The sequence below is a fragment of the Rhamphochromis sp. 'chilingali' genome, assembly GCF_963969265.1.
Source record: "Rhamphochromis sp. 'chilingali' genome assembly, chromosome: 4".
Taxonomy (NCBI): domain Eukaryota; kingdom Metazoa; phylum Chordata; class Actinopteri; order Cichliformes; family Cichlidae; genus Rhamphochromis; species Rhamphochromis sp. 'chilingali'.
Genome location: NC_137948.1, coordinates 34,714,351 through 34,733,452, shown reverse-complemented (window position 1 = coordinate 34,733,452; position 19,102 = coordinate 34,714,351). Strand labels below are relative to the sequence as shown.

General features: G+C 42.2%; 1 protein-coding gene and 1 pseudogene across 2 annotated transcripts; one reads left to right on the top strand and one right to left on the bottom strand.

The window, feature by feature from the left end:
• Window positions 1-5,097: 5,097 nt before the first annotated feature.
• On the bottom strand, window positions 5,098-10,621 carry LOC308395322 (kallikrein-8-like; annotated as a pseudogene). The gene is made up of 6 exons: window positions 10,573-10,621; window positions 9,214-9,390; window positions 8,875-9,053; window positions 5,777-5,829; window positions 5,353-5,510; window positions 5,098-5,253 (listed from the first exon to the last, which is right to left on the bottom strand). The product of its transcript is annotated as a kallikrein-8-like (transcript).
• A 1,831-nt stretch (window positions 10,622-12,452) lies between these two features.
• Window positions 12,453-15,516, top strand: LOC308395330 (uncharacterized protein). Its single transcript, XM_080880124.1, has 5 exons — window positions 12,453-13,147; window positions 14,197-14,314; window positions 14,456-14,518; window positions 14,917-15,076; window positions 15,383-15,516. The coding sequence occupies exons 1-2, from the start codon at window positions 12,777-12,779 to the stop codon at window positions 14,303-14,305; spliced, it is 480 nt and encodes a 159-aa protein (XP_080736250.1). The 5' UTR covers window positions 12,453-12,776; the 3' UTR covers window positions 14,306-14,314; window positions 14,456-14,518; window positions 14,917-15,076; window positions 15,383-15,516.
• Window positions 15,517-19,102: the final 3,586 nt, after the last annotated feature.

The window sequence follows — 19,102 nt, the reverse complement described above, 5'->3', positions numbered from 1 at the left end:
TGAAGCACCAGATGCTGATGACGGTGAACAGCAAGGTGAGTATGGTAGGTATTTTATCCCTCTCTCACCCTCACCCTCTTCTGATGAAGCACCAGATGCTGATGTCGGTGAACAGCAAGGTGAGTATGGTGAGTACCCCCCCTACCTACCTGTAGACGATGAAGAGTTTAGTGAACAGACTGACAATTCATCTGACTGGAACGACTCAGAAGAGTGGGGGGATTGGCTTAGCGATGACTCTGGGTATGACACCATGGATGAGAGAGATGATTCCCCTCTCATCCGGGAGCACCCTCCAGAGCCGTTTTGGCACGATTGGCAACGTCCTATCGCTCCAGGTGCTGCCCCCATCGCCATGCCGCCTTTCGGCCAGGCCAATGCCCCATTCTTCCCTCGAGTTGTTGCCCCAGTTGGTGATCCGCCAGCTGCTCCTCCCTCAGCTGCTCCCTCAGCTGCTCCCTCTGCTGCTCCCTCTGCTGCTCCCTCTGCTGCTCCTCCCTCAGCTGCTCCCTCTGCTGCTCCTTCCTCAGCTGCTCCCTCTGCTGCTTCTTCCTCAGCTGCTCCTTCCTCAGTTGCTCTCTCTGCTGCTCCCTCTGCTGCTCCTTCCTCAGCTGCTCCCTCTGCTGCTCCTTCTTCAGCTGCTCCCTCTGCTGCTCCTTCCTCAGCTGCTCCCTCTGCTGCTCCTTCTTCAGCTGCTCCCTCTGCTGCTTCTTCCTCAGCTGCTCCCTCTGCTGCTTCTTCCTCAGCTGCTCTCTCTGCTGCTTCTTCCTCAGCTGCTCCTCCCTTAGCTGCTCCCTCTGCTGCTTCTTCCTCAGCTGATCTCTCTGCTGCTCCTTCCTCAGAAAAGAGAAGCAGAGAAGACATCTGCACCGAAGAGGTAAGTGCAAAGAGGTGCAAGGTGAGTGACCAGTTTGATGCCCCTTCAACATCCTCAGGTAGTTTTGGAGTCAGACGTTTCTGGGAGAGGCCTTTTAGCCTTTCCATGGATGACAGTGACTCTGATTAGTTTATGTTAGAATGTGTTTTTAAACTTTGTTTTTACAGATATAAGAACATGTGACTCGCACATGTGAAATGTATTGCTTTTTTTGTTGATATGTGACATTAATATTAATATTACATTGTGAATTAAAGGTAGTTTTTTAGTTGTTATTACTTCCAGTTACGTCCAAGATGGAGCAAACACCCCACCCAGAAGACAGCCTTACCCCAACCAACCCGATGAGAAGGATGGATGACCAAGTGAAAAACGGGAGAGTGGTGCTGTGTTCCAACTATGTAAGTTATCACCTCACATTGACAACAAACTGTATTGAAGACAAAATTCTTCCAATAGTTGGTATAAATCATCATCCTATGTCAGCAGCACTGTAGGTTTAGCTTTATTTATATTTTTCATGTGTATACGTTGGGTTTAAAATTGCTTTTTAACAACATACTGCAGCTACCAACAATGAAAATGCTGTTTTGTGTTAAAATGACGTCTTTCTTGTGTTATTACTTTGCAGGGCAGCTGAGAGTGGACAGAGCTGCACAGAGGACCAAAGATCCACTCTCAGCACTTCATACCTGACTGGCCACAGCACCAACCCTCCTCACCCTAGGTGAGGAGGGTCCTGACCCCGCCTGCACAGAGGGAGTTGTGAACATGCACTTCTGTGTTGGTGGGTTTAGGATCCTCCTCACACTCACACTGATGAAGACTGTCACTGGAAGATGTCTCCATTGCATCAGCAGGACGTAAGCATTTGTAAAATATTACAGTTTGTGATGTTTTATACATATTTTTATTGCATCATTTAAAACTATGAGATATAAAATAAACCAATTTTCATAACATTTTCTGTGTATTTAGTTGTTTTCTTAATAGGTTCTTTGGAACATCATTGCAACCTGTCAGCTTTTTATTGAGGATTTAGAAAGTTGCTGGTGGCCCGAGTGTGTAGAGTGGGGTGTTGTTTTTGTCACATGGTGAAAGTGACCTCATGGGGAGCAAAGAGAACAACTGAACAATTTGGGGATTCACAGACTTTCGTAATCGCTAAAAACAATTAATAAAAATTGTTCTGTGTGAACTAAAAGCTCAAATATAAACCATCCTGACACACTGACACAAATGATCTGCTGTTTATAAGCAGGACAGTGTTTTCATGAGCCTGGATGAAGCTAATTTGCATGAGTTTAACCTGCTGGTCAAAAACTTGCATGACTCTGATATCACTCCAACTTTCTTCTGTTTATTTATTCATTTTTGCTAATTGTAGTAGATTAATATGTTCACCAACTGATTGTTGGCCTGAATGTTTGAATGTTTGCAGTTTCAGGTCCTACTGATCAGTTTTAAGTACTGTAGAAAGTGAGCAGCAATTTAATCAAGTCCTGGGATGAAATGGGACAAAAGGGTAATGTGACAGCCACATTAGTTCCCTTCCCTCGTTTAACAATGTGTAAGCAGACTGCTTTAACCTGCAATTTACTGCATGTTGTTAGGCTGCATGGTACAACCACAGTCTGCTAACCACCCGTGGTGATCGAAGGTTTTGAGGTCTTGCTTGAGCTACTGATGAAGTTTTATCAAAGCTTGTTAAGTTTCCCAACCACATTTTATCCTGATGGTCCAAGGCTTACATCTTTATGCTCACAGACGTACTTCTGTAATTAATCAGTGACCGATTTATTACTTTAAGTTACAGTGTGATGGGCATTAATGAACATAAATCAGATTTAACTGGATTATGTGTTTAGGTCAAGAGACACAGACCTTCATCTTTAAGAGGCTCTTCTTGAATATCTAATCACGATGTTTGCCATGCAAGTACACTGGGCGGTTGTTTTTAACACAATCATTTGAAGATTCTGATGAAATGAAGTATTGTTTCAATGAGTTGTGGCACCATTCTTGCTTTAGCAGTGAAAGGAGTCAGGTAGGGCTCCATCAGGAAGAGGGCCCCAGAGGTCCTATCCCCCCGCCCACTTCCCTGGGGCTTGAACATCAGTGGATTTCCACTTAAGCAAAGCCTCATCAAGTTCCTGCAAACAGCACCACACACACACTATCATGTACAGAGTGTGGATGCTGTGTCTAAGACCACGATCAATGTGTTTCCACCATCTGGTGCAAGCTTCATCTGTCTCACTGTGTTCTCCTAAAGGCCAAGACAGCAGGACAGTGAAATCAATCTCACTTATAGGTGCCAGAAATCAGAGGATGTGAGATGGTGGTAATCAGGTTATGCATTTGTTGTCTTCTCAGCAGGTGGGAAACATCTCTCTTTATTTGTTTATGTACATGTGTATCAGAAATCTATTTTCCTGTACAGCTCAGGATTAAGGAACAATGTTGATCTAATCTAATGAAGATCAGTGAAAATACTGACATTAGTGACGTTAACCCTTGACTAAGAGTTTCTTAGTCAATTGTTAATGGGAAACACATTTCCACACCACCATCTTCTAAGCTGTGATGCTACATGTGCAGCAGCAAACGTCCAATTAGTACCGATCAGAAGGTTGGAGGTTCGATCGCAGCCTGATCTGATCTGTATCTCAAAGTATCCTTGGACACGATACTGAACCCCAAACTGCTCTTTCATGTGTCCATCAGAGTATGAATGTTAGATAGAAAGAACTTAGGTACAGAAAAGTGCTTGTATGAATGGGTGAATGAGGTGTATAAAGTACTTTGAGTGCTTGAGTAGAAAAGTGCTATTTAAGAACAAGGATGTGCAAGAATTTGCTAGACACGCTCTTCTTTTTCCAAAACTAAAAATGTTATTTCAAATTTGGCAGCCTGTGTGTCAAAGAGACTGAAGAGTAACTAAAGGGCAAAGTCCAGGAATACAGCCAAACTCAGGAGACCAGTTAGGAGCACAACTGAGCAAAGGTGATTCAAAAAAATGGAGAGAAACTCTGCCATGCAGTGCCATGCTGAGCAGACTGGTTTACAGCCACAAGAGAGACTCAGCGTTCACAGATCATAAAATCTTCAGGGAGCAAAGCTCTCAGAGAAGCTATAATGCAATCCACAGATAGAATACAGTCAATAAGCTCCAAGTGAAATGTTAAACAGTGCATGGATAGCTTTTTGTTCAGCTTTTTCTTCGTATCCTTTTTCCCCCTTTCTAAAGTCTCTTCAGAGGCTTTGCAGTTTGTCAAACAGCAGCTGGTAAAAAGGCTTTTGCAGTGAGGCAGGGAGCCTGTTCAAACCAGATTATGCTTGATTTGATGACTGCAGAGAACTTGGGGCTGACAGCTCAGATTAGGATCGGTTCTCCCTTGAAAAGGCATTAGTGTGTTCTGTCATGGCAGGATTTCTGTTCAATGTGCAGGTAGATTGAAATCAAAGGGCACCAAAGACACCCAAACCTGAGGGATCATTACGTGACACCCAAAGCATCTGAGCAGTCTTATTCCTTCATCTGTACCAAATTACTCAGATTCACAGACGTCGTGCACAGCAGACCTGCAATACAACAATGAATAACAGGAGTTACGCCTGCGTTTGACAGGTCAAAATGTCACAGGGAGCAGTTCAGTTAAGTTTCATTCCCCTCCAGAAATCACTTCATGCATGATTATCAGGAACCTTTGAGTAATGACAGCACTTAAATGAGTGTTTCCTTACCATATTCCACTTTGTCACCAAGTTTTAGGATGAGAATGTTTTTTTTCTACTTTATTTTTTTTTATATCGTTGTTATTATTTCTGTTGTAATTTGTGTTTGTTTTTTGTTTGTTTGTTCAGTTTTTCAGCCCTGTTGCATTTTTTTCTATTTCCGTTGTGTTTTATTCAACTTCTGTTACATTTTGCAGGATTTTGCAGCTTTTTCTATTGACGGGTGTTTTCTTCAGGGCCACCATATTATCATTATCTTTAAAACTGCATTTGAAACTTAATGCTGAGTTTTTACTTTCTGCAGTTGAAGTTATCTAAAGAAACTGTGTGTGGGTGCAGCTGAAAAAACGTCTTTTGGCAAATAACACAGAAATTCTGAAATCCTCTACTGCTTATATCAAAGAGAATAAAAGAAACCAAAGCTAAACTCTAAAAGATTATTTATTTCAGCTTGTTTACAGTTATCCACACCTCACAGCTTTTTATGGGTTGATAGTTTTCCTGATCCAATCTGCATACTCAGGATCACAGAGGTCCATGAAGGCAGCCGGTGCTCTGCATACAAAGTCTGGATCTCCCACAAAAGAAGAGACCCCATAAATCCTGCCATTATGAACCACTCCTCCACCAGAGTCTCCCTGCAAGACAGAAATACAGTTTCCCAGTTTTATAAAATCTTTCTGTATTTTGAATGTTTAATAAATGCAGCTGTGAGCTGAGGGATCATGCAAACTCACTCGACATATATCTTTCCCAGGACTTTGTCCACAGAACCAGTGCTGATAGCTCCTGACTCGGTGGACCTCGGGGAATTATTTCTGTAAAATATCATTGAGCTCTGTACAGCTGACAACCTCAGTCTCTGCACAGTGAAGAGAGGGTGATTCACCAGGTTCTAGAAATAAAGGGACAATTAGTTCAGCTTAAAGCACTTTTTTAGAAAATGATGCAGATTTGTATTTTATGCAGAAATGCAGCAGAAAGAAATAAAATGGTCTGAGCTCACAGGAAAAGCTTGTTTTTGCTTTGAACACATTAGAAATGAAGAAAAATACAATTTCAGTACAAATATCTGCAACATCTCTTTACTAATAAAGTAACAGTTTGGATGGTTTGTTTTCTTTTTTCTTAATACAACAAATTTGTTAAAAATCATCTTCCTTCTTTTCTCATTAGCTAGTCCAGTGGTGGCACCATAACCTGCGACCTCAACTCTGGAATGACACAAGAAGTGTTTGGACGCTTTTCTCTCCTTTTTTTTGTCAGTTACATACAAATACATATATTGATTGTTTTGCACGTTAACTTTGAAATGTTGCCCTGAGGCCTGTACTATGAAGCAGGATCTCATCTCTCCAGGTAACTTCAGAGTTCTATATGAAGGATTTTGACTTCTTACCAGAGAAAATTGTAAGAGTAACCCTGACCTGCTGTTATATTAGTTATGTCCTTTATAGAGTTTTAGTCACCACTTTATCATCACGCACCACACCTGGCTAGCATGCTTGCACTGTGCTTGCTCAGCGCATTGGGACACCATTCAAGCTCACTGCAGCACATGCTACTTCCTGTTTTAAAGGGCCTTGTAGCAGCCCTTGTTACATGCGTGGGCACGGAGCGTGAAGCAGAAAGCACAGCTTAAAAGAGAAGTTGATATACCCGGCGGCGTGACACTGACTGGTGTTTTACGTTTTCTCAAGCCAGCTAACGCAAAGTAAGCCAAGCCTTGTTGAATTTTCTTTGTACTATATCCCTCTGGTTAAGTTCAAGCTTAGAGATCATTTGTCCAGAAAAGCAGCATCACCATTCCTGGAAGATCCCTTGAAACTTTCAACTTTAGACCCTCCTACTGTACTACATGGACAGTGGGAGGGGCTAAAATTCTTCAATAGCATTTTTTCGTAGACATTTTTCAGTTTGCAGCCTATGTTTAAATTCTGTTGTTATATTAAGTTTTATTTTCTCTTAAACTAATAAACAGCAGAAAGTTTGCAGCTGACAGAATAAAAGCTGAAACTGTCTTTCAAACATTAATTAAATGAAATACTTGATTAATGATCCATCAGATTCTCCTGTGTAATGATAGGTCGTGATGTCAGTCAGGATTTTTGCTGTCTTTTTTTTTTTTCTGCCTGTCCCATTTGGTTCTTTAGCCATCAGAATTGTTGTCTGAAGACCAACAAGGATACCCAATGGATTTACTTTGCCAAATGGATCATCGTGGCATTGCCGTATTGGTCCATTTGGTCGATCTTTGTTTTTATTATTTATTATATTTTATTTTCAGTTTTTACAGACGGGACAGACATGAGTGAGGGATAGGAAAGGAAGAAAGAAAGAGGAAGGAAAGGAGAAACAGAAGGGGAGAGGGACAGTGAGAAAGGGGGGGGAGAAAAAAAATCTCCTGGATCACCTGTTGAGAGAAAAATAGAAAACAAGCAAAAAAAACAAAGCAACATACTAAACACAACACCATCGCATTAATCTAGCTAAGTGTAAACAGCAGTAAATACTAAATATTCAATGTTGTTGTGCAGCACGCAGGACAGATGTGCTTCGAAGTAGCGGCCAAGAAAGGTGTAATTTGGGTCTACGAGCAGTGAACACCCGTGTGCATACCTGTGTGGATCAGCGCGCTTGTATTCCAAAGGTTTCTCCATGTAACGATCTGCTAGGGAGTGTGTGGGGGGGCCACAGCCCCGTCCTCCAGGGTGTGAAGCGGGTATGGAGGAGGTCAAAACTCCAGACATCCAGAGGCCCCCAGAACACAAGAGACCATGGAAGACCAACAGAGGGGCAGCCGCGCCACTGTTCCAGTAAGAGCTGAGGAGAGTCCCAGATGAGGGTTCACTCAGCAGCCGCGGAGCAGAAGCCAGGGGGAGTTGCAGTGACGCGCCCATGAGCTCCGCCGGCCCCCAGCTGCGCCTGAGTGACCGAGCCCCAGGCCGAGAGGCCGGGGGCACCCCACCTCCGAAGGGGCCCGAGCGAGCCCCAGGCTCCAGGCCCCGATAAGCGGCCACCAAGGAGTGAGCCGGTGTGTACCTGGACACCCACCCCCAGACACAAAGAACCACCAACGCACCGACACCTGAGGGAGTCCGCCACCGGCAGGGGAAGTGGTGGTGGGTGGAGATAGGCCTCCAAATCTTGGAGGGCCTGAGGTGTCCCCAGAGAGGTGGCGTCTGATACCCAACCTGACATATAGACACAGACATACAGGCACACACAGACACAAACATCCATTCCCACCCTCATGCTCTCATGTGCACTTACTCCACACTCAACCAACGTGGAGACAGACATAAAGAGACGCTGTACACACGATCACACTCCCCAAGCGTACTCTACAAACCGGGTCTAGGTACCCTTGCCCCTGGAGGGGGGAATTGCACCCAGACCCAGGTGGTGTTACCCTTTTCCCTGCGGTGGGGAGAGGCAGACCACCCCGACTCCGTAGCAGCAGGGAGGCCCCACACCCCAGACCGCAGTCGGACGGCCAACTTCTCCTAGCCCTCCCGCTCCAGCAGGCCGCAGAGAACGGGGGTGGGAGAAGACTCCAAACCTCCCTCCACCCGCTCATTGTAGTGTTGATGCATGTGTGTTCTAAGGTGCAATTAAAACCCAGGAGGGCATGGAGCTACCTGCCAAGGATAAGCAGGTAAGCGCATAGTCCCTCCTGATAGTCTTATTGAACAAAGCATCTGAAGTTCTTGCACATTCATATAGTGCTTTTACTACTAAGCAATTTTCCACTCACACACACACACACACACACACACACACACACACACACACACACACACACACACACACACACACACACACACACAACACTGGTTTTTCTGCAGCAGCTGTTACTTTCAGTCTGTATTATGCATTTAAACCCTTCATATTTTTCTAATATTACAGTTTTATCTTCCTTTTTAAAACCTGCATTGCCAGTATAGTTTATCCACATCCATTAGGATTGAAAGCCCTGGTTAACTTGATAACCAGGGCTTTCAATTGATAAGCAGCTTCCTGTGAGTACTTATCCTGATTCCCACTGTTGGGATAAGATAAAGGAAATATATTCTACATATGCTGAACTCACTTCACAGCACAGAGCTCAGGTCAAGAAGAAACTTTAAGAAAAAAAACTTCAAAGCAAGAAACTTTGAGCCACAGGAACATAAATGTATCATTTGAATCTAAAACTGAAGTTAGCACGACGTATCAGTATCTGTCAGAACACATGAACCTGAAGCAGAAACATCCACAACTCACAGTCAGGTAGTTTTATAGGATGGACATCAGAGCTGCTAGTAGCTGCAGCAGCATGATGTCATGAACTCTGCCTGTGCTGGTGTCTTTGTCTGTATAGATCTCAGCTTCTGCTGTTATCTGCACTTCTTGTTCCGGACCCCCTTGATGCACACTTAGATTTGCAAACATGGTCCTGCATGTGCACAGCAAACATAAAACATGATTACTGATGGTCACCATATTTTATTTCTCATCTTGTCTGAATGTATTTTACTTTTTACTGAATAGCAAAAACACGGCTACTAGACATTCCTTGGGTTAACAAGTTTTAGTTGCTGCTCTGGTCTCCTCACCCTCCTGGCTTCAGACGGTGAGCTGCAGAATCCAGCGGTCGCTGATCAAAGAGCCTCCACACAAGCTGGAAGGTCCATGTGGATAAACTGCTCTGAGCTGTACATGATACTGTCGCTCACATTCATCACCTCCAATGACTCTCTTTTGCAGAGCGACCTCTGTGTTCGCCGTCACACCTGAAAGAGGAATCCCCCGCCCACCAGGTCACTGCCAGTTTTTCTTTGTACCTGTAAAATATCTGCTCTCAGAAGTAAGGCAGAAACACACAGTGAGGACCAGAGCCATTAAATATAGATACTGTAGCTGAACACTCGCTGATACACAGAGAAAAGAGAAGAGGCACCACACATAGTGTTGCTGCCATTCACTCTCTAATGACTGCATTTCAGTTTGAATATTGGACACTGCATAGTCACATAGTGTCATTATGAAGCTTTATGAACTGCAAAGCTGCAAAGCTCCACACATTTATGCAAAGTTACTTATCGTCTCTTTTTGCTTTTGGCTTTCATAAAGTTACAGAAGGGAAATGAAGGTAAAATATTTCTATAGAGAAAGTGCTTCACAATAATAATCAATAAAAATAAATACAAACATTAAAAGACAATAATAATATCCACTACCTAAAATTAAGCCTGTACAAATAAGTAGAGCTGCTCTTTCAAATGTTCAGACCGCAGAGATCAAATGTAATATTAGTGCATTCCATAGATTATCAGCCAACAGCCTTGAAGACACACTTAGTCTCTTTTGGTTTTCAGCCTAGAACGAGGAACCACCAGCAGGTTTCTGTCAGAAGACCTCAGTGACCTGCACCTTATAGATGGAAGCAAATGAAGTTTGATCTCAGCTTCATGCTCTTGTTCTGCTCGTGCTCTGATTTGAATTACATGTTCTACACGCTTCACTGTATCTCACTGTCAGTTTGTCAATTTGTGACATTAATTCAGAGGAATATGGTGTAAACCAATGATTTATAAACCTAAAACAGCTCATGATCACTAACCAATGCTAACTTTGAGAAGCAATGCAGAACATATTGTGCCCTCTGTGTGGCTAATGGAGCTCTTAAGAGTAGAAGAGCAAAACAAAAGAAAAAAAAAACCTCGCTCACGAGTCTGCGACTGCGTGCTGACAGAGAGCGAGTGGGTTACCTCTGTGTGACTTCAAGCTGCAGAGGGTAAGGCTCTGACTGTGGTCTGCATATATGTGCCGAGCAGCAATTCAGAATACCCACCGTGCACAGTTTCTGTGAGGTTTGGCATAACTCGATGCATTGAATCATTTTCATATTATACAGACAGAATTATGCAGTAAGAACCAGCAGTTAAATATAGAAACTGTTGTTGAATACTCACTGATACACAGAGGCAAGAGAAGAGGCAGCAGACACAGTGTTCCTGCCATTCACCCTCTAACAACTGCCTTTCAGTTGAGCAAACACTTTGGCGACAGTGGGAAGGAAAAACTCCCTTTTAACAGGAAGAAACCTCCAGCAGAACCAGGCTCAGGGAGGGGCGGGGCCATCTGCTGGGACCGGTTGGGGTGAGAGAAGGAAGACAGGATAAAGACATGCTGTGGAAGAGAGACAGATTAATAACAAGTATGATTCAGTGCAGAGAGGTCTATTAACACATAGTGAGTGAGAAAGGTGACTGAAGAAGAAATACTCAGTGCATCATGGGAATCCCCCAGCAGCCCACCGCATTGCAGCATAACTAAGGAAGGATTCAGGGTCACCTGGTCCAGCCCTAATTATATATTTTGGAAAGTTTTAAGCCTAATCTTAAAAGTAGAGATAGTGTCTGTCCAAACAGGAAGCTGGTTCCACAGAAGAGGGGCCTGAAAATTGAAGGCTGTCCCTCGTATTCTACTTCTAAATACTCTAGGAACAACAAGTAAGCCTGCAGTGTGAGAGTGAAGTGCTCTAATAGGGTGATATGGTACTACAAGGCTTTTCAGGGAGTTTTTAGGACATCCTGATAATAATGAATTACAGTAGTCCAACCTGGAAGTAATAACTGCAGCTTCACTCTGAGACAGGATATTTCTAATTTTAGAGATGTTGCTCAAATCGAGGAAAGCAGTCTTACATAGTTGTTTAATATGTGCATTGAAGGACATGTCCTCGTCAAAAATCACTCCAAGGTTCCTCACAGTGTTACTGGAGGCCAAGGTAACGCCATCCAGAGTAAGAATCTGGTTAGATGCCATATTTCTAAGATTTTAAGGGCCGAGTACAATAACCTCAGTTTTATCTGAATTTAAAAGCAGAAATTAGAGGTCATCCAGGTCTTTATGGCTTTGAGACATTCATGTAGTTTAACTAATTGGTCTGTGTTATTTGGCTTAGCTAAGCTAAGGTAGCAAATTCCTAAAAATACAGGGAGTGAATACAAGAGAGTGTGCTTCGGATGAAGCAAGTGAAGATTAAACTATGAAATAAGAAGTTATCTATAAGTTTTTAGTTATTTTGGCTATCCAGATAAGCTACACAAAAACACAACCATGTGTTGGAACAGGAAGTGATAGGAGGTGAGAAAAATAACCTTAGGACAGGTGAGATTGGTCAATGGTAGAGCTATTTTTCTGAAATTACACACGTTAGTAACGTGTGTAATTTCAGAAAAATAAAATAAAAATAAAAATAAATAAAATAAAAATAAAAAATAAATAAAAATAGGAAGAGACAGTGCTGGTTCAACAAGACAAAGTGGACAAGTTTACAACACCATTCAACGCAACACCACACAAAGTTGTAAGCAGAACTGGAAACCAAGTCATTATTGAATCACCAACAGGAGCTCGCTATCACCGGAATACCACACATGTGAAGAAATACGAGACAAATGAGACCAGAGAAGGACACTATGACACAATACCTGAAAGGGAGGAAGGTGAAACACCCACAAAGACTGACACCTTCACTCCAACACCACAAGAGGGCTCCCAGGGGCCAGAGAGACCAAGTAGATCACAGAGGGCTAAAAAGATACCCGAGAGGTTTCGTGATTTTGTGGTGAAATGAACTATAATATGTTAAGGTGAAGAGGTAACTTACATTTGGCAAGTTTCAAGTTCATATGTGTATTTCGACATGTATATATTGAAAAAAGAAAGGTACATGTGTGGTGAGACATTTAGATTATATAATTGTTAGAAAGTAAGACAAGAAGAATGTTCAATGTTGGGGGAAAAAAAGACATCAAAGTTATTACAACTAAAGTTTGAATCTAAGGAAAAGGGGGGTGTCATGTATTGATATGGCTATGTCTTAATGTGATGACCTTTGAACCGGATGTGGTTGTCCGAAGGAAGCCCCGTTAAGTGGCTAGTTGTAAGATGGACAGTGTTCAATAAAGCAACATAAAGACCGTGCTTTATGTCCTGATTCAATTCAGAGTGCTCTGCCTAATTTAGTAATAAGGTGGGCACACAACAAGTGGGCTTGACTTTTGCGCCTATTGGCTGATCGTTTACTATCGACTAGTTTTCCTGGATACCTGCTCCGCGGACGGCTGCCACAGGTAGCAAAAACGTGCTAGGTCAAAGGTCAGGGAGGATGGCGGACTGGTGTGAACTTCAGTCAATTCTGCTCATTTTAGCAGATCAGATAGAGAGGGATCATTTACCTGTAGATACTGTTTTGAGTCGTTTAGATGATGTTTCTGAAATGCTTGGGATGATAATTGCTCTTCAAGATGTTAGCATCGATGACAGCATTGTCGAAAGTTTAAGATCAATTCAGCACCGTGTTCGTTTGGAATACGCCGAGGAAGAACAGTCTTCAAATGTTGGTCGTCCACGTCTTGAAATCCCGGCTGCAGCACTCAGGACTTTAGTGCTGTCCTGGATAACCATCGGGGTAATTGCCGATATGTTTTCTGTGTCTCCGAGCACAATTAGGAGGAGAATGACGGAGGAAGGTCTAAGGTAAGTTTATGCTGTAATTTAACACCTGTGTGAGTCTGTACACAGCATTATTTAGATGTTGACCTTAATTATGACGTTTGATATTGAAATATTATCGCTTACTTTTTTATTGTGAATGTCTAAAATAAGCGGGGCAGCTACGGCTAGTATAATAACTATACTAACTATATTATATATGTCAAAAAATACACTCTGTTAATATCACTAATGGCACAGGAGGATGAGTGTACTTAAGTAGTATTTGCACAGACCTAATGGAAAAGCAGAGTGTGCCATGGTTAGCAGGTGTTTCTACATTTTGGGAGAAAAACAGCAATCAGACTGCGTGAATGTTGTTCTTCCAGCAATCTGAACTCTTAACTCTATAAATATGTTTAAACAACAAACAGAATCACGTATATCCTCCCTAACCACCAGCAGGATCTCAGATAGTGTTGACTGTTTGTCATAGTTGTTCTATGTTTGACAGTTAACGTTATTTCAGTGACTTTTCTATTTCAGGAAATCCATCCATCTTTTTAACTACTGGGTCATTAAGGAGGCTGAAGCCCATCCCAGCTGTCATTAGGCAAAGGGCGGGGTAGACCTCGGACAGGCCATAAAACAGGATTAATCTGGTACACTAGTCTCTTTCTTTCTGTAAAAAAAAACATCTGTGTCTGCAAACATTTGTGTTATCAGTTTCATTTGAGCCTGAATACATTTGAATATGAATATGAAATTTCTCAAGTTTTTAAAAATGAGAAATTAAACTGTTATTCTACTATGAGACCACACGGGGGCAGCCCTGCCTTATTATGTATTATTCTCTCTTACTAGACATGGTTAGGATGGCTTTTGTGTCAAACTAACCAAAGTAATGTTGTTGGTTAATGTTTTTGTGAACAGTGGTATTTCAAGTATGGTCCTGTTTTTTTCTCCATTACAGGAGTTTCACTGGTTAAACAATCAGTGAATTGAAAGATTGTTGAATGAATGAATAACCAATGAAATGAAAGGTTGCCTATGACTTGTTGGCTGATCGCTGACCTTCTCTACTCTCCCCACAGATTCGACAAATATTCAGCTAATGTGATGGTGGACAGCAAGCCGGTCAACCTGGGCCTCTGGGATACAGCTGGACAGGAAGATTATGACAGGCTCCGCCCACTGTCCTAGCCACAGACGGTACAGAATCACACATACTCACACAGGCACACACAGTAACTAATGGACATAAAGTTACACAGACAGAACTTATATAACATGTCAGCTAATTAAAACTGCAGCAGCTATTCTAATTCTTTGTCTCCTTGTCTCTCCATCCAGGATGTTTTCCTAATCTGCTTCTCCCTGGTTAGCCCGGCATCCTATGAGAACGTCAGAGCTAAGGTGAGTTTTGGCTGTTTTTTATGAGGCCTGTCTCTCAGCTGCCGAGGAACAAAATGTAAAAAAGAACAAACGGAACAAAAGCAGTAATTTATTATAGAGAAAAAAAATAGGTACTTGGATTACAAAATGGAGAAAAAGCCTAAACAGGTCTAATAATTGATGTGAATGAATGATTGATGCTGTGGGTGAAAGTTGGATGATGTATTTCTCTCATCTTTAATAGCTACAGCATATCATTTGTTTTTCATGCCTTCATCCACCTTTCTGTAACACCTGGCATCAGAGCTTCATCTCCCTCCACCTTTGATTCTGTTTTTTGCCTCTAACACGTTCCTTGATTTTGCGTGTTCCCCTTTCTTGCCTCTTATTTAGTTTTCCTTTACTCTGTATTCTGCCAGTGGTACCCTGAGGTCCGTCACCACTGCCCCTCCACGCCCATCATCCTGGTTGGCACTAAGCTGGATCTGAGGGATGAAAAGGATACCATTGAGAAACTGAAGGACAAGAAGCTGGCGCCTATCACCTATCCACAGGGCCTAGCTCTGGCTAAGGAGATAGGTCAGTCACTCTTACTTTATTTGCTTGAAAAGCACTTTAAGATTTGAAGCTCTCCTCACCAGTGAAGATATGAAACTAGCAGATGAAGATGCTAGAGAACTTTGTAGCCTGACTGCCTCTGCAAATTTTTGTTATTCCCCTCATTTCCTGGCATCACAGTAAAAGTATAGTAGCTGTAGTTGACTATAGTGTTCTTTGAAAGTTGAACTTATTCTTCTCCACTACCAGCAAACCTTTCTTCTCTTACTTTGTCTTTGTAGTTCTTTCTCTTCTTTTATTAACATATATGTGTCTTCGCATGTATAGATGCAGTCAAATACCTGGAGTGCTCAGCCTTGACCCAGCGTGGTCTGAAGACTGTGTTTGATGAGGCCATTCGTGCCGTCCTCTGCCCTCAGCCCGCCAAGGTCAAGAAGAAGCCCTGCTCGCTGCTGTAAACGGTACGACTGAATAAAACACAGAGGAAGAGGAGGAAGAGAGATTAGACGTTTGAGAGAAGAGAGAAACAAAGTGAACTCGCTCATTAAATCAACACATAAAGTAGAGTAGAGGTTTGAGGGCTTCTTTTCTTTTCTTTGAACATAAGTCTGAAGCTATTCAATCAAGCCTTTTATTTGTCACATGCAATGTTTACATCTGCAGTGAAATTGGACCCCCCGAACATACATACGTATCAGCTCCAGCCTTGAGACCACAGCTGACACCGATATGGTAGCTGCATGAAATGATGGTGGTTTTCCTTTAGTGCGAACAACTGCATGTCAATTTCACAGTTGGTCTAACAGTCCGTCACTGGTCTCTCAGTCTCCCATTGGAGAGCTTCTCTGAGATGTTATCAATCTTGTGCTCAGAGAGCAGAGACTGCCGTGAGCTTCTCCAAGATCTTATCCGTGCTGCGTTCAATGAGCCCATTTTGAGAAGTCACGACCCGTCCCATCATTTCCATCACAGCGGGCAGCCTTGTGGGGTTTTGGAAAGCCAATTCCGCCTTCCTTGATAAGCCAGGGCCAAGCCAACTCCGAACAGCAAGAACCCTGTTATCATGGTTCCGAAAAGGTAGATGTCTACAATGTCCTCGATTGACAGTCCCGCCAGGCACACGACCCTCCAGTTCCTCCACCCGTCCATTGTGTATCCAGAGGGGAACGTCCCTCTAGGACACTCGGACTTACTCAAGCCCAGGCTTCTCGTTGAGAAGAGCGTGTCAATTGCATTCAGGGACCAGTTGTTCAAATCCATAATTCCTCTTTTAGGTTGTAACAGACCGTGAGAGTCATCCAGGGCAAAAGTAGAAAAGTAGACGAGACTAGACAAGGACATTGAGAAGCCAAGCAGGAAAGAGAAGGAAGAGGGAGAGGAGAAAAGTGCGACTGCCTTCGTCCAGAGCCAAACGAGAAAGGAAACTGTAGACACTTATCACTAAGAGGTGATTCAGAAGTTTGTTCTTGCACATATAATGGACAGAAACATTAAAGAGAAAAGAAAAGACATAAATGAACACAACACAAGACAGAAAAGTTTCACATGCTTTGTACTCAATTTCATTTTTTTGCAGAGGAAAAATAAATTTGTCCTGAATATTGTTGGAGTAATTTTGTCCCACAGGCATCAATTTAACCCCATGATTTATGTGACCTTTGTTTTAGATTCTCACAGGAGCACAGAAGAAGAGAAAAGGACTGCAGACCCTGAAGAATATATGCAAATCTGCCATGTCTCTAATGTATATCTACAACTTTAAACAAAACAAAAAACCAAACAATGTATGGTGTGCAGGTTTGCTATTGTTTTAGAAATGCCAACGAGCTCTTCAGTCCAAATCCAGACGCTGCCCAGACAGGATTTCTTTGTAAAATATATCAGTTTAGAGATTATAGACCCTTTGAGTTTAAGTGTAAGTCTGAGAGCAGCATGCTGCCTTCATCTAAAGTACTGCCAACAATATATATGTGTTTCATGAAACCTAAAATAAAAATAACTTTTGTAACTGAAATAAACACAGTGTTTCAGTATGATTTGTTCACTGTGCTGTTTTCAGGGTGATGAATGTAAGGAGCAGAAATGGTCGTTTGTGAGGAAGCAAGCAACAAGCAAACTTGTGTCTGAATAAGATTTATTAACAAATGTATTATTTGTTGTGCTATTAAAATAAAAATAAAACATTTGATTGCACAAAAGATTCACATTATTTCTCCACAACATGTGACCTTTTGGATTGAATGCCTATACTCAACTATGGGGGATATAAAATTCTCATTTTGATCCAGCTGCTGATATCGCCTATACTCTATCCTTATTTACATATTGTGGAGAACAGCATCTTTTTCTGGTGGTGAGTTGAAAATGTTCAGACTCAAACAGCACTTTCAGTTTTGCAGTTTAATGTTTGACCAGCTTTTTTTGCCAAAACACCTTCATGTCTGTGAAGGTTCTCAGTCATCCAGGTCATTGTAGTCAAAGGAGCTTGCAAAGAAAAGCGTCTGGACTTCTTTACAGTTTTTTACAGACGCTAGGACACATGTCTCAATACTTAGGTCACTTTTGCAAAACTCTTCACACAATTCTCCTAACTGACCCTCAGCGTGGCAAAGCAGTTCATTTCACATTCAAAATGCACTACAACTACCAAAACACTTCATTCAGGTCTCAAATAAACTCATTCTTCCAGAACACTAGCAAAGGTTGACAGCCGACAAACACACTTTGTCACCCACAAAACAATGACCTAAAAAACACTAACAACATGTAGCATTACACAGTGTTTTCCTGTGTAAAACAAGGAAACATCTCTGTTTATAATTTCAATATATGTTACTGGAATGAATCAGACATCATGCAGAATTCATTAATATTTGTTTATGTATTTTTATTTTTCTGCACTAAGTAATCCCAAAATACAAGAATTTGTATACACACCATCCACTGATACTCATACAATAGTAATGCTAATCTACTCGGTCTTCTCCATTTGGCCACAGGTTCTCATCCACATCACATCTTATGTCATCTAGGGCAATACACCTAGGAAAGAATCTTCTGGCTGCCAGAATTGAAGGAGTTGAAAAATTGAAGGAGTAACACCTGTGTAGATGTTCATCTACAATGAGAATAAGCTGTGGCTGGTTAAACTGCATTTTTAGATTTAAAATATGTGTCAATAAAATATTGCTGTTGAATTTTGCTGTCTTTTCAAGTTTTGCATTGTGTTATTGTTTTGGCCATAAGTTTAACAGTTTTGAAAACAGTATGTAAGCACATGCAAAATGTCCTGCACGTACAAAGGTTTTTGGCAGTTGTTGTGTCTGAGTGAGAAGATAATTCATGAAATTTGAGAGATGTAGTCATTGAATGCATTTTGTGCCAAAACAATGATAACTGGTCCTCAGTTTAGCCCACATAGACTTCTGTTGTGCTCACTGTGTGAGGAGTTATTCAAATGTGACCTAAGTATTGAGAAATGTGTCCTAGGTCTGTAAAAAACTGTAAGTTACTTGAAGACGTTTCACCTCTCATCCGAGAAGCTTCTTCAGTTCTAAGGTCAAATGGTGGAGAGTCCCAGATATAAACCTAGTGGGAGTAACCCCCCACAGAGGGACAAAAGGACCCCCTGATGATCCTCTAATCGCCTGAGCCAAGGTGTGAAACTGGGTGTGGGTCCCAATCAGCCAGAGTTTCGGGTGAGTTCATTGTGAAACCTGGCCCCACCTTATCATGCGAATTCCTGAGATCAGATGGCCCAGGATGTGAGTGGGCGTTAAGGCGTCTGGGGAGGGAACTCGAAACTGGATTATAGATGGCAGAGAGTTGGTGTCGTAAACCCCCGCCTCTGTTCAAAGATTGTCGCTCACAGTGGACATAGATGGCTTCTTTCACTCCTCTTTCAAACCATCTGTCCTCTCTGTCCAAAATGTGAACATTGGCATCCTCGAAAGAGTGTCCTTTATCCTTAAGATGCAGATGGACTGCTGAGTCTTGTCCTGTGGAGGTGGCTCTTCTGTGTTGTGAAGTGGCTGTTTGGTCTCTCCA

Bases quoted from the DNA above. Each gene is read 5' to 3' on its own strand.
- LOC308395330 (XM_080880124.1), top strand. From the start codon at position 12,777: ATGGCGGACTGGTGTGAACTTCAGTCAATTCTGCTCATTTTAGCAGAT. The intron at 13,148-14,196 runs GTAAGTTTATGC...CTCTCCCCACAG, and splicing joins ATGACGGAGGAAGGTCTAAG to ATTCGACAAATATTCAGCTA.